At 48.8% G+C, this 15,031-nt stretch overlaps 1 protein-coding gene across 1 annotated transcript in view; it reads left to right on the forward strand.

Annotated features, from left to right (window-relative positions):
* Nucleotides 1–8,441, forward strand: part of SPCS2 (signal peptidase complex subunit 2) — a 17,009-nt gene extending 8,568 nt beyond the window's left edge. The window contains exons 2-5 of the mRNA XM_019515463.1: nucleotides 4,819–4,902; nucleotides 5,657–5,817; nucleotides 6,518–6,652; nucleotides 8,108–8,441. Of these exons, the coding sequence (XP_019371008.1) occupies nucleotides 4,819–4,902; nucleotides 5,657–5,817; nucleotides 6,518–6,652; nucleotides 8,108–8,294 (567 nt within the window). The 3' untranslated portion in view covers nucleotides 8,295–8,441. The remainder of the gene's footprint in view (nucleotides 1–4,818; nucleotides 4,903–5,656; nucleotides 5,818–6,517; nucleotides 6,653–8,107) is intronic.
* Nucleotides 8,442–15,031: the final 6,590 nt, after the last annotated feature.

The following is a 15,031-nucleotide window of genomic DNA, read 5'->3' on the forward strand; positions in this document are numbered from 1 at the left end:
CTGTGCTCCTGCATTGCCTAGTTTAGGGGTGTCAAACTCACCTTCTGCCTCAGGCCAGATCTGCCCAGGGAGCTCTTTGTAGGCGGAACCAGTGGTGGTGGGGCAAGCGCACTGATTGCTGTGGCGGGTCCTGGGTTGTGCAGCAAGCCAGTTTCCCTGGCAAAACCCATCAGATGAAGCAGCCCCACAGGCCGCATGTGTAACCTGCTTGGCTTAATGTGTCCTGCATCTGTTGGTGACATCACACCCAGCTCAAAGGTAGATTATAAGACGCATGTTGTCTCGGTCTTTGCTTTCCAAAGCAGGGAAGTGGGTTAGGGACTGGGGACTGTCCCTTTCATTCAGTCCTTTCCAGAGCCAAATGTGCAGCATGGGAGTGGGTTTTACTCAGACAGCTGGTACAGACGTGTTTTCAGTTGTCCTGTGGTGACCTTGCAGCGGGAGAAAACATCTGATTTGATTATTATTAATGGCTGTAGCACTCCAGAGGGCATTGTGTACTGCATAGAAATTCATAGGAAAGTAGGGCTGGAAGGGACCTCATATAGTCATCTAGTCCAGGCCCCTGCTCAAGGCAGGATCATCCCCGACTAAACCATCCCAGCCAGTTCTTCCTGTTTGTTCCCCATGCTTCTCTCATGAGCATATAAACAATTTCGGGTGTCTGAGTGTTCATAACGTGAGGGTATCTATTACTGCTTCCCCTTACTAAGTTTTTATGCAGGTCTCCAGGCTCTTTATTTACCCTCTGTGCTTTTGTCTCCATCTCCTGGTGAACCGAGTCTAAAGCCCTTCTCACTGGGTTGGCTAGCCTGTATGCAAAGTCTCTGAAAAAAGGCTGTGCCAAACTCAGTGTAGACAGTGCTTATGAAGTACATACTGCTGGTGGTGCTGTGGTATTAGCAGCATCCTCTCTCCTAATTTTCAAGGCTTCTAATAGCAGCTCAGAAACTAACAATCAGAAGCCTCGAAAACTCATCACCTTCAGGGCTGCTAATACCACTATAGGGATAGTGCCACATACAACAGAACATCTGCTATCCAGAACAATTAGCATTGCCATCCTGGATAATTATTCTTTCCAGGTAATCAAATGGCACAGTACGAAGTGCTGGAAACTATAATTACTGACTATAAAAACTATAAATATTAGAAAGACAGCGAGCCATAAATGTATAGTACTGGGTAACATTTTAAAATCTCAAAGGACTAGTAAAAAACACACAGCTGTCTCACCGACTAGCAAAACCGAGCTGCAGCCTGGTGATTTTGTTGATACAAAACCTCTGATTAATTGATTTTCTGGTTAACTGACTCTGCTAAACTTTAAGAGCATTACTTACAGCACTGTCGGTGCTGATGTATTGATAGCCCAGTGCACTGATTGGGGCCCCTCATCTTCAAGGCTTCTATTAGCACCGCTTTGACAGATGTTCCGCCTTCACTTTTGGTGGTACAGTTAAGCCAGTGATTCTCAGCTGGGGTACTATAAGATCCGTTCGAGGGTGATACAGTGCCACGCAATATTAGCCCTGCTAGATGTGCAAACTCTTGCATGATTCACAAGACAAACCCAGAGATTTCAAATAGGAATTCAGTGTCAAAAATCTTCTGTCCTGTTGTGGGCTTTCTGAGTTTTTTGCAAGAGTAATTTCTCTGTAGTCAAAAAATGAGGGAAAGCCAAGAGCTGGCATTTTCCAGTGGGTGCCTCAAGTCTAACAAGGTAGGCCCGGAGTCCAAAGAGTTTGAGAACCACTGAGTTAAAGAGGGGTACTATTAATTACGAAGTAGGGGCAGACATAGCTGGAGTTACTACTACATAACTGAAGTACAATTGGTAAAGTAGACCACAGGGCTGAGAGATGATACACACTTAAGCAATGTATTCAATCACCTGATATTTAGCTAACCAAGATCTGTTATGATGGGGGCAGTAGGCAGCAAATCATCTGTTATGCCAGTGGTTTTCAACCTGGGGTCCATGGATCACCAGCTGTCTGCAGGCTATGTCTAAGGTGTCCATGAAAGAGGAGTTTGATCAATCAAAAGTATGTAAATACCCACACTTACAATTCAAAGGGGTCTGTACCTCCATTTGAAACTTTTTGGCAGTCCACAACTGAAAAAAAGGTTGAAAACCACTGTCTTGTGCAATTAAGCAAATTATGCGCTTCTCCAGTATGCCCATAAGTGGAGTACAGTGTGTATGAAAAGAGAAGGTTGCTGTGCTAAAGGGTTGATGGTCTTATCTTAGACAATATATAAATGAGGGTGACTATAGCAGTGGAAGAAGTGAGGCAAGAAAAAGATGAAATGGTGATAGGACAGGGGTAGGCAAAGTTTGGCCTGCAGGCCTGTTTGGGCCCGCAGCAGCCTCTGCGCCAGCAGCTCCTGGCTGCCACCACCGGACCCAGCCCCGCTGCCCAGGCACCCTGACCCATCCACCCCATACCCACTGCCAGGAGCAGGACCAGCTTGGGCAGGGCATGCACGCGGGCAGCTGGGGTGGGGCCACAGCTGGGAGAGAGATGGGTGGGCAGAGCCAGGGAGACCCTGGGATCTTGCAATGGAGATGTCATGGTGTTAACGGCAGGGCAGAACCGCGATCTGCTGCCCACATGCCCCTGCAACAGGGGAGGGTTCCATGGACAGGGACATAGGCAGTAGACTTGTATTCACAAGGACTAGAAAGTTTCTTTTAAAATAAAAACTGAAATTCCTGTGATTTTTGTTATCAGGGGCTTTAAGAAAACTGAATAATGCAAGACTCGTGATGCGGTTCTGAGACACAGCAGCATGGTTTGCCTTGCGGTTTTAAACGGGGAAGCTGAATTGATGAACTATGCAAATCAAATGGAGTTAGCACTTGCTTGTCAAAGAAGGGTGCTGTGAAGTCCAGAAACAAAAGTGAATATTATAGAGGCAAACTTATAAGCACAGCAGTATTCAGCTCTGTTTTTATTATCCTGTATCCTTAATTGCTCTTTTCCCATAAGAGGACATTCAAATTCAGGGTTTCTTTATAACAACACAACTTCTTCAGTGACTCCAGATTTTTGGAGTCACTTTAAATACTGATATTAAATATTTAATAATGAAACATTGATCCATTTCCCTTTAAATATCTTTATATTTTCCTGGTATCACTTTTCTTCTTCCATGAGAACAAGGCCAAAAATACTGCCATGACTTTGTGGGGAGAGCTATTTACGGTAGCTTCAAAAATGTCAAAAATTTCTGTAGTTAATATAATTGTTCAGATAATTTTTAAAAGGCAATATAGTAACTGCCTGATTGGTTCACTTTAATTTAATTTTTTTTTCCTAGAATGCACTTCCAGGTACAGGTCTAATCTTAAGGGGACTTTTGAAATGCCCTTTTGAGGCTTCCTGTTTTATTGATAACTTTAGATTAGATTTTCTCAATACTGCTTGCAGAGGACAGGGTTTTGTCAGCCCTGAAAGTTTAGCCCTTCTCTGTACTTCATCAGTGGGAATGAAGGCTGCAGGTGTGCAAGACTTTCACTCCTAATCAAGGACAGAACTTGTTCCTGTAGCTAACAGCAGTGCACAGCTCAGTGGCGAGCCCCAAACGAGAGTCCAGCTGTGCCACATTGCCTGTGCAAATCTACCAGTAGCCACTTCCTTTTGTCACTGAAGCAAGCAGAGACAATCCTGCAGTCCCAAGGTTCAGGGGCCGAAGCCAGGCACCATTTTTTACACAGCTCCTTTTCAGAACAGTGTTACACATGCAGTGTTCAAAACAGGATCACGGGTAGGCAGGCAGTGTACTTTTTCCACAAAACATGTCTGGATGTTCACCTTGCTACGGTCATCTGATCCCAGCAGTCTTTCCTGCCCAAGTGCGGGGGGGTCTGGACCTGATGATCTCTTGAGCCGCTAACATCTTCCAGCCCCTAACATCTATGATCTGGGCTTGAGAAACGGAGACTAGACTGGACTGAAATCAGCCAGGTTCCAGTTATGTTCTTCAAGCCTTTCTTTCTCTTCCGTTTTTTTTTCTGGCACCCCTCCAGCAGTGGAACAGAGAAGTGGGTTTTGGTGGTAGCATTTGGTAGGTTACCTGGAGCTTTCTGGCCACCAGTCCAACTATTACAAAGAAACCCTGTTCTGTCCCACCTGAACACCCAGTGCCTGGAGATGAGCTAATTTTAGTTCAAAACTGCAAACCAAGACAAGGCCTACAATCATGTTTGACCCTTTAAGACAAAGCCTAAGGAGTTGTTTCCATTGTCTTGGGTAAAACCAGTGACCGTGCATGCACGAGGTTGAAACTTCCTCAGTACCCAACAATTCCCATCTGGTTTCCTCTGAACACATATGCGTTTTCTTTCCAGTGCTTGTCACGAGTGTAAATCAAAGATGAGGGCTTATTTTAAGGTGTAAGTTTATTTTATCCACAAGAGGAGCTATGTTCTCTTGGCAGTACGTCTGTAAGCCATCTCATAAACTTTGCCATAAAACAAGCAAAGTTCAGAATCACTCCCGCGGGTCTGAAATGTGTAGGGCCAGGTCACGGAGCAAGTCGCTCGTTAGAATATCTGGCTGCTTGCAATGCAGGGGGCTGAAGGCAGTACTTCAGTGCATAACAGTGTTTGTCTTAAGTGTGCATGACCCGAGGTAAGGAAAAGAAATAGTAGTGAAACGACTTTGCAAAACTATTTCTTCAGCACTACTTATGAGACAAATCAGGGTTAAACCTGAGTGGACAGGGCTTTAAAAATGTGACGTGTCTTTAGCGGTATATTAGCACATGCCAGCTTCTCTGGTGTCACTGACTGTTTGCTTTGTGTTGCAGTGGAAGATTGATGACAAACCAGTAAAAATTGACAAGTGGGATGGATCAGCTGTGAAAAATTCCCTGGATGATTCTGCCAAAAAGGTGCGTTCTCTCTGACTCGGTTCCTCTTGAAACACTGAGACCTCTTCTTGTGTCCTGAACTCTCATTGAAAGCCAGTGCCAGTGCTGAATGTCCAGCATCAGGCTCCCAGGGACTATTTCCTTTTAGAGCTGGAACTAACCCTGTAGTTCATTGCCTTTCTGAAATGCTTCCATGTAATTAACCTGTAATTCCAGCATCATTTCTTGCAGCAATAAAAGCAGACTGTTCAGCATCAGGACTTTTTCCCCTGAGTTTTATAGAACATGTTTTTAGCTCTAGTTTCTCAGATGGGAACTTTCTTGCCACCTCTGTTGCCATTTTCATGAGTCTCCTGGATTTGAACTGGACAAAGCAAGTTTGTGTCCAAAATGACAGGAACTAATAACCCTCTGCTGTAATTTCCTGCCCTTGCAGTGGTCTGTGTATTGGTGGTGACCTGATCCCTCTTACTCTCTTCTTGTAGTATAATGTAGGCTTGGCTCTTATTGGTTGCACCACTGGGCAAGAGGGGATGATCCTCAGGACCATTTTTGGACAAATGGTTGCCTGCCAGTGCAGGGGACTAAAGTAAATGGCTCAAGTATTTCCCTCCAGTACTTTATTCCTTTCTGAGACCCAGTTCAATAATGGGGAAATCATACAATTATCTTTCTTGTCCTAAAAGAATTTCACCTGCTTTCAGGCATCACCTGAAGTTAGTGCCCGAAGGTAGTCACAGCACACAGTAACCGGGACTCTCTGCTTTCTCATCAGGTTCTCCTGGAAAAGTACAAATACGTGGAGAATTTCCATCTGATCGATGGCCGTCTCCTCATCTGCACAATCTCCTGCCTCTTTGCCATTGTGGCTTTGATTTGGGATTATCTGCATCCCTTTCCCGAGTCCAAACCTGTTCTAGCCATCTGTGTGGTGTCATATCCTTCACCCTGTGCTGCATTTGGCGACACTTGCCTCTTCTCATGAACAAATGAAACACCCCTCATTGCATTCCTCCTTTCAGGTACTGCTCAGGATGTATCAGTTTTTCTTATCAGAATTTCACAGGCTTTGGAGCTAGGCAGGTTTCTTTTTAGCTTTCTAGTTTCAGTTAACATGACAGTCCACATGTCCTGCCTGCTTGCAGCTGCAGTGTACTTTTGACATGCAGCTGTTTTCTATAGTTCAGGTGCTGAGAGTGCAGCAGCAGCAGGATCAACTGGTGTACAAGGCTGCCTTTGAGGAAGGAAAGGCAGCATGAACAGGGGAGGAGTAAAGAAGCATGAGCCACGGTTAAATGTAGAGAGTGGTTTTAAAGATAGGGGATCAAGGAAGTTTCGTAAATCAATATTTCAACTGTAGTGAAACAGCCCGCCTTTCTCATTGTTATGGGGATGGAGCTCTAGTCTCGAACCACTAGAAAGGCATTTCAGAGTGAGCAGATATCACCTATTTGCACTTAGCTTGTTCATGCTGATAAAATGTCAACCAAGAACCAAGTTGTAAACAGTACGGTAAGACGATAAAAGATTAAACAGCAGATTTTCAGTGGAGGCGAAGGATTTACGTACATGTTTGCTATTGTTATGTTGTTGTTGTCATGTGTCCCTCATATGCCTTTCCTTAACTGGCCCGCACTTATTTTGTGATGATGGGGATTCTAACCATCTATACCTCGTACAAAGAGAAGAGTATCTTCCTCGTAGCTCATAGGAGAGATCCCACAGGGATGGATCCGGATGACATCTGGCAACTTTCTTCCAATCTAAAAAGGTGCGGTGGGTTCTGCAGCTGTGAGGACCAGCCAGGTGCAGAGCAGTGGAATAGCCAAGCCTTGCTGAGGCCTCTGCCCTGCCCGTGTGTGTTCTCTTGTGGGGTACCTGATGTGGGATCCATCTCCCTTCCCTCTGTATGGACTAACTCAGAGTAGCCCCCAAGTAAGTGGCTGGGCTGCCTCTGCCTGTTTCCGGGGTGGACAAGCCCTGTGGAAGGAGCCATCTGGTTACTGTTTCATGCGCTGCAGTCCTTGACAGGTGGCTTCTAAGTCATATTCTTTGCTAGTTATTAGTCAACCCCCCTAAATGTTCTCCAGTCCGCAACCTTCGCACCTGCCTTTTACCAGTGCTCTACTGCCATGACTGCCTATGTATAAATGCTCTAGGTAATTCCTCCTTGGTATTTTATAGCCTCTTGAGTCAGTTGTGCCTTGTTAAAACTAACTAGCTGAAAATAGCAATTAGGCCAGAGCAATCACCTGCCGCTAAGCAGCAGAAGTCTTCCTTTCTCAGCCAAGCTGCCATGAGATCATTTCAAGGGTACTGTGAGTTGTCCTATAATGTCAGCACTGTTAGGTGTGCAGATGTGGTTCACAAGATAAACCCAGAGATTCCAGGTAGGAGTCCATGGTGTTAAAAATATTATGGCCAGTTGTGGGCAATATGAGTTCTTCGCAACAGAAGAATTGTTCAGTTATTTTACTACAGCAAAAGCTGTGTTAACCAGCACCTTACAAGCCGGCATGCTGTGTTAACTGGCGTGCTGGCTTGCAAGGGAAAAGTGAAACCAAAAGTGCCCACCATGGCACTTCCAGTTTTGCAGAGCCCCCACGACTTGCGGGGGGGGGCATGGGGAAGCAGCCTGTGCTGCCAAGCCCCCATGGCCCAGGGCATAGCAGGCTGCACGGGTCCCCCCTCCTTGTTCCTTAGGGCCCATGGGGCCCGCGGGAGGGGCAGCAACACCCCAGACACGGTGCCCGAACAAACGCCTGTTCAGGCTGGTCAGTTATCCAGCATATTTTGTTATCTGGCACCCTCCATTCCCCCATGGGTGCCAGATAACAAAGCTTTTACTGTATAGTCAAAACATGAGTGAAAACTTACGGGGTGCCTTGAGTCTACCAGGAGGTTCCTTGAGACGACAGAGGTTGAGAATCACTGCTGTAGGCCCTTAAACAACAAGTATTACACATAACCGATGTATGTGTTGGGGCGGGTAGAGCATCACCTTTATGGACAATAAGGTGGAGCATCGCATGCTGGGACCTGCGGCTTCTGGGAGCTGTGCCCCTATAGTAAGGATGAAGGAGAATTAAATTTTTTCCATTTGTGCGTGGTAACTTGTGGTCCTTGGGTTCCCACCAGGGTCATCATCACCTGCCAGCCATGCCCAGTTTGGCCAGTCTCATTCTAAACTAGATCTCAGGCCCCTGGTTTTTTTTTGTCCCTCCAGGTTTGATGATAAATACACGCTAAAACTGACCTTCATCAGTGGAAAAACCAAACAGCAGCGGGAAGCAGAGTTCACCAAGTCCATCGCAAAGTTTTTTGATAACAATGGAACATTAGTTATGGAAGCCTATGAGCCAGAAGTCTCCAAGCTTCATGACGGGTTGGCCACGGAAAGGAAAATAAAGTGATCCCAGCCCTTACCTTCCTGGCCGGGTCAGGCTCAATTACCAATAAATTCACATCACAACACATGTTAATTGCCTCTGTTTTTGTACTGAAATCCTATTCAGCTCTGGATGAGCAAGATTTTTAATTTTGGATCCAGGATTTTTAGAGCCAAAGGTCTAGGTGCAGTAGTTGACCTGCCTTTGTGGTGGCTCTGTGTCACAGGCCAGCTGGGCACTGTGAGTATATCAGTTTAGTCACTAGGCTGTTTGATTCGGGATTGAGGAGGCAGAGTAGGGAGTAAAGCAATGGCAAGTTTATTATAGCTTACACACACAACAGTTAACAGAAAGATAAATGCAATAAGTAGATAATGCAGTATTAAAGAGCTAATAGTAAATAATAACAGATAATAACAACAGATAAATGGATCAATCTTTTGCAGACCAGCTGAGCACTGCGAGGGTATCAGCCACTGGCTGTTTTAAACAACAAATAGACAGACATGGGATGGCAACTTACTGATAGTCCCTCAATGCCAGGTGTGTGCCAGGTGATTCCAGTGAAGTCCACCATCCTCAATCAGCACTGTCGAAGGGATTACCGGGGAAGGTCCCTTGATCAGGATCTGATCCTCACTCACACGGGGAGTCCGGGGTCTAGGTGTGGAATAAAAATGACTGTTCTGTTCCCTCCTTCCTGCTGGTCACCTGATGCACGTGCTTTTTATACCTAGTCTTATGCTAATCTGTTGGCTTTAGAGCCATTCACAATCTTGTTCTCTAGCTATTACCCTATGGGATTAAAAGGTGTTAAAAATTATTATAAAAGGTTACTACCCAGACTTAGGTTTATCCAATAAGCAAATTACAACACAGCATCTTCAGGTTTGAAATTAACATTACTCTGCCTAAATCCAACCCCTTTAGATCTCTCTGACTATGCTTCTTTGAGATGTGCTTTCCTGGAATGTGCTGGGTAGGCCAGGTGGTTGAATCCAGTTTTTATCATCATCAAGGCTAAATTCTGAGCAAGAAAAAACCGTTAGGTCAGCTAATTTTACAACTATAGCTTTGTCTTTGAGGCCAAGTCAGTTTTACAAACAGTTAGAAGTTACATTTGTGGGTTACAAAAATACAAGCTTTATATTAGACACAAATTCCAAATGCCTCTAAGAAGCACATATTTATTCCTTATTAATTTCTTGGATCTAGCTGTCACAATCTACCCCTTGCTCCTCTGGAGCATTTGGTAAGGCCTACAAATATGATTTCTGCCAGGTGGCATATACATGGTTGGCAGAAACAAAAACATTTATTTTGGCATGGGTATTAGACTTAATCTTTAAATGTTGTTGTTATAAAATTATATTGAACAATATTAAGCCCATAACCAAACATCACTGCTACAAACTAAGGAAAGGGGGAACCTTTAGTAAAGGTATACATTTGCACAGTATAAATTATTTCATACCACTTACACAGCAGGGGAATATTAGTACCACATTTAATAATTTGCCCCCCCTCTTGAGCTATGGGGGCAAGTTGTTTTCCTTTTCGGGCATCTTCAAACAAACCTTTAATGTGGGCTGCCACTTTATCCCATCCTTTTAGCTGGGGCATGTCTACATCCTTAACCCAGGATTTTGGAAGACTTAGGTTAAGGGTGATGCTTTCTAACTGGGTTTTCAGCCACATTAAAATAGCTTTCTGGCCTTGGACATTTAAAATAGCAGATGCTCCTTGAAAATCTTGAGCTACTGCACAGCAGTTGGTGCAGGAGGTCTAAAACGTACTGTTGGGATGTACAAGTGGCCAAAACATTCCCAACAAACCCGCTGAGTTAGGGTAACATAGGGAGTTGCTGGTAGGGGTGTTACACAAACCGTGTCAGGAGGACTATTGGGCCACCCCCTCCATAAAGTTCCTGAGCCTATTAAAATGCCATTTACGGGATACACTGGAGACTGAGCTAAATACTTGGGGATTTCTGGGGTTATAATTTTCCAAATGGGACAATGTAAGTCCCAGTCCTACATACATTCTTCCCCCAGTCCTGTTGTTAAGAGAGGGGGCAGTGGACCTTGTGCTGTTTGCTCCCTCATGTACGACAAAAAAGCATTTTGTCTTGCTACGCCCCCCACATCGTGTGCTTCATGTTTCTCCGTAAACTAACCATTGGGGTAAAACAGGGTAGTCCATGGCGCTTTAAGCCAGCAGGCCATCCTTTGTGTCTGAGAGCTCTCATCACCTGGAGGACTGGTGTATTTGGTGAGCTGTACACCATTGTGGCAAAGTGCCATGGGGCAGGGGAACCACTGGAGCTATTGTCTCCCATGGAGGTGGGGTTGGAGGGTTTCGCTGCCTCTGGGCTCTGGATGGTTGCAGAATCTCGAGCTGCCGGCAGAGTTGTGGCAGTGGTCACACCGGGACCCAGGGTGGGCAGCATACCTGCAGGCAGAATATAACAGCAGCAGGGCCATTGGAAGAAACCACAACGATTTTCCCCTGTCCCACACTCGTTTTTCCCAATTCTGGCATATGGGAGGAAACTGAGTAACCACCCTGTCCCACTGTAACACTGACAGATTCCCCCTTGCCAGTTCACAATCCATTGCTGACGACTGACAGGCCAGTTTTGCACTTCTTCGATTGCAGCTGGGCGCTCCCAGTGGGTCTGAAGCCTTGGCAGTGGGTGCGGGAGCATGGGGATGCCCCACATTAGTCAAACAACAGCACACAACTAGCAGTCTCGTCATGATGGCATTCCACCCTGTCACTGCTGGATGAGGGTGGCGGTGTTGCTCTGGAGCAGGATGATGACTCCAGAGCGCCCCGAGGCCAATCCTCAGTTGGTTTATGTACCAGCCACACTGGGTTGTTGTACAGGGAATGAATTCGAATGATGGCTCCATCCTCCAGCTGCCGGTCAATAATGTCTCGAATGGGTTGTGTTGCTTCAGGAGGTGTGCAGTATTGAGGTCAGTGCACCCCCGTCGCAGCTGCCAGGGTGAGCGGGGTCATAGAAGTACTGCCGGGCTACTGCCGTCATCACGTCTTCCTGCTCGCTCTCCTGGGCTGTGGCAGAGCCAAACTGCCAGGTTTCCTGCTTCAGGATAAAATGCTGCCCCTGCAACACGTTCAGACCCAGCAAATTTGAGCTGATTAGTATGGAGCCATTAGGCAAGGTGAACGTGGGTCGGAGCAGACGTCCTGGTGGTTTGGTGCCTCCCATTCCTACTACCGGGTAGGGGGTTCCCCGTGCTCCTTTTTATTCTGCACAGTTTAAAATGCATAGCTGGGTACAAGTGTCTAGCAGCATGTTCATTGACTTTTCACTTCAACTTAATTGAATGTGTACAGGTATCTGAATTAAGGGGTTAATATTAACTTTAGATACTGTGGCTTGCTACTGCCCCCATTGTGGCCCCTTTCTTTGGGGGCTGGGCCGGCTATTTCAGCTTGGCTCTTTGACCACACTGCAGACTTTTGTTGGCTGAGTCTCATTAAAATGTCTGAGAAGGGTTAACTGCTAAAACTTCCCAAAGAATCAAAACTTACCGAGTGACCCAAGTAAACAGAGCAGAGGCCTTGCAGTTAGTGGAAAACAAGCTAGTTTGGGAATGGACTTCTAAACCTGGAGACTTTGCATTTGGGACAAAGAAAGTTGACGCTGGATGCGTCTCCATGTGCAATTAGCATGCAGCAATAAACTCCGGTGCGTATTACTCCCAGGCGCACCGCTTGACTGGGCACTTGGGACTGCAGTGTGTTGAGCCGGGAGCGTGGGGTCAGCCTACCAACCCAGAGCTGCTTCAACCTGGCACAATGTGCTGTGGAGGGGCTGGCTGCAGCATGAGAGTGATTCAGTGCAGGACTAGATGGCAGGCAGCCCCTGCACTGAAGCCCCCTCCTGCCCCAGCAAGCCATGTCAGCGTCTACGTGTGTGCTGCTGCAGAGTAAAAAAAGCTGCAGCAAGTTGGTACTTGTGTTTCCAAGTACTACCCTGCTGCAGAGTTTATTAGTTTACTCCAGCCTAGTAGCCCTGCACATATAGACACGAGACATTTGCTGAGGAGCTAATTAGTCTACTCCACAGCAAATGCCTTGTCTAGATGCACCCACTGGGATGCCTTTATGTAAAGTGAAGGTACAGGTACCTACATGATCCATGTTCAGTTCCACATGGGTGGTTTTTATACGAGTGGATCATGTGCGTCAAACAACCGTAGAAGATATAGATATATCATTTGTATGGGGGGGGGGGGGGAAAGCAAGTCAGGGATTGATGTATCTTGTGTTATTCCCCTACTGCCAGCAGCCAGATCAGCTCCCCAACAGCAATTAAAGGTTACTCCAGTAACAAACTCGTGACCTGTACTTCGTGTGTCTGAACTTGCAGACGACAAGCCGTGGAACTTGTTAGCCCGTCTTATTTACACCCTTGGGCAAGCGTGGGCCTAGGCCCACTGAGTAAGACTATAAGCCTTCCTCAAGAAGTAGGCCACGGAGGACGTAACAATTGTTTCCTTGGGACAAATCAAAAAAGCAGGGAAAGGAGTGAGGGTCGTAGGTTTGTAACGAGTGCACTGAGGGGGGCTACCAAGCAGAGCACGCCGGACGCTGCTGAGCCAGGAGACTGAGCTCCCTCTGAAGAAGAGCCCTGCAAGAGACAACGCCAACGTGCCTGCGACACGCAACACCATTGTGCCCGTGAGAGACAATGCCAACATGCCCGTGTCACAACGCCGACGTACCTGCGACACAACGCCATCGTGCCCGCGAGAGACAATGCCAAAGTGCCCGCAAGACCACAGCAACGTGCCCACAAGAGACAACGCCGATGTGCCGGCAACACACACCACCAATGTACCCGCGACGCACAGTGCGAACTTGCCCACGACCCCCAATGCCAGCATGCCCGCAACACATGACCCAGACGTGCCCACGTGCTTGTGTACACCAGTTATGGATCACGGCGCACAGACTTTAAGTCAGGAGGAACCAGCTGCCCCAGGAAGATGGCAACGCGGTTTGCAAGCAGGGGCAGCACAGGTGCAGGTGAGGAGCAGCCTGGCAGGGGCAGGGGCAGGGGAGGAGCAGGGCCAGGGCCTGGCTCAGCAGTGGGCGGAGACGCAGGGAGGGCGGGCTCAGCCTCTGCAGCCCAGGGAGGTGCTTTCCTGGCAGACAGCAGCGCCTGGGCTGGGCAGAGCGGAGGGTGAGCGCAGGCTGCAGTGCACGGGCTGGGGGGCTGCAGCCGCTGCCTGGGCAGAGGGGATGGGGTGGGGGAGCAGGCGGTGCCCCTCCCAACCCCGGGCTGCTGCAGGGGAGCTGATGGAGAGGTGGGGGCTGGGGAGACACCCCCCCCCGCACCTATCCTCTACGGGTGCCCCCTCTCCTGCTTGCGTGGCGGGTCCGGGTCCCTCTCCCCCTCCAGGAGCCGGTGACTGCAGCCAGGGCCCTGGGGCTGGGGGGATGGGTGAGTGTGCAGAGCTGCAAGGCTGGCGTGAGCTCAGATCCAGGCCGCGGCGTGCAGGAGATCACACCCGGCTCACCCCGGGCTGCTGGGAGCCACATTGGGCCCTGCACGGGTGCTGACAGCTCAGGGCTGTGCGGCCCTCAGGCCCAGCACCCTGGCCGTGACGCCTGGCTGCAGTCCCCGGGGGTGCTGTGCATGCAGGGGCTGGGCCCCAGGGCTGCAGGAGAGGACGGTAGAGATGGAGCGAGCGCCCAGCGCCTCTGCCCCCCCTTGCCAAGACCACGGCACCTTCTGCCCCCTCCGGGGCTTGTCAGAGAACGAGCGAGGCTGCATTTCGGGTCTAGGATCCCCCTGCCCCTTCTCGCCGTCTGTAATGCAGCTGTTTCCTTCTCTCCTCATCGCGTTCCTGCTTCCATCCAGCTTTGGGGCAGTCTGGAAAGCCCCCCCCCCCGCTGGCACCAGGCCATTGCTGGGGCAGTCTAGAAATGCTACGGTCATGTTTCTCTCCGTAGTGGGGGCTTTTGGGGGCTGCGCCTGCCCAGACACCCATTTTGGGCTGAAGGCACCGGGACTAACTCCCATCAGAAGGAAGTCAAAAGCAGGAGGGGGTCCGCAGAGAGGGGAGAGGGACACCTGTGCCCAACTCTGCAGCACGTGGGGTCATAGAAATCAAAGCAATCCTAGAGAAGTGGGGCTGGGACCCCCAGAGCTCACATCTAGTCCAACCCCAGCCCCAGCCAAAGCAGCCCAGACAAGGCCACTGTCTGAAGGCTTAGCAAAACTAGCCTCAACCCTGGCAGGACGCAGACATCACACCCAAACCTGCCCCGGGGAAAGCAGGGGGGCCACGACAGCTAACATCCTGCTTCTGTAAAAGTTGTTAATGCACGCTCAGGAGATCCCAGGCAGAGGCCGTGCAAACCTCCCTGTCCCCCCAATCAATCTGACCATGGGGGGAAATTCCTTCCTGACCCTAAATGTGGCATCAGTCTGACCCTGAGCGGAGGGGCAAAACCCTCTAGCCAGGACCCTCCAGCTTTGCTGCCAGCAGGAGCATTGTCACAGCTCGGTCCCCATCCCCAGCCTGGGGTGCAGCAGCACCCAGCGCCTCTGAGAGAGACTTAAACCCCCCTGGAGCAGAAAGCGCAGGGGGGCAAGCAGGGCCCGTACCCTCCCCCTCAGCTCCCAGGCTCTGGCCCAAGCCTGGTTCTCCCCGACCCACCCCCTGGGCAGGAAGGCACAGCAGAGGTTTAGCCCCCTCGAGGCTCGGTGTGATCCCCTC

Source organism: Gavialis gangeticus, unplaced genomic scaffold, assembly GCF_001723915.1.
Source record: "Gavialis gangeticus isolate Ggan-Ray unplaced genomic scaffold, GavGan_comp1, whole genome shotgun sequence".
Taxonomy (NCBI): domain Eukaryota; kingdom Metazoa; phylum Chordata; order Crocodylia; family Gavialidae; genus Gavialis; species Gavialis gangeticus.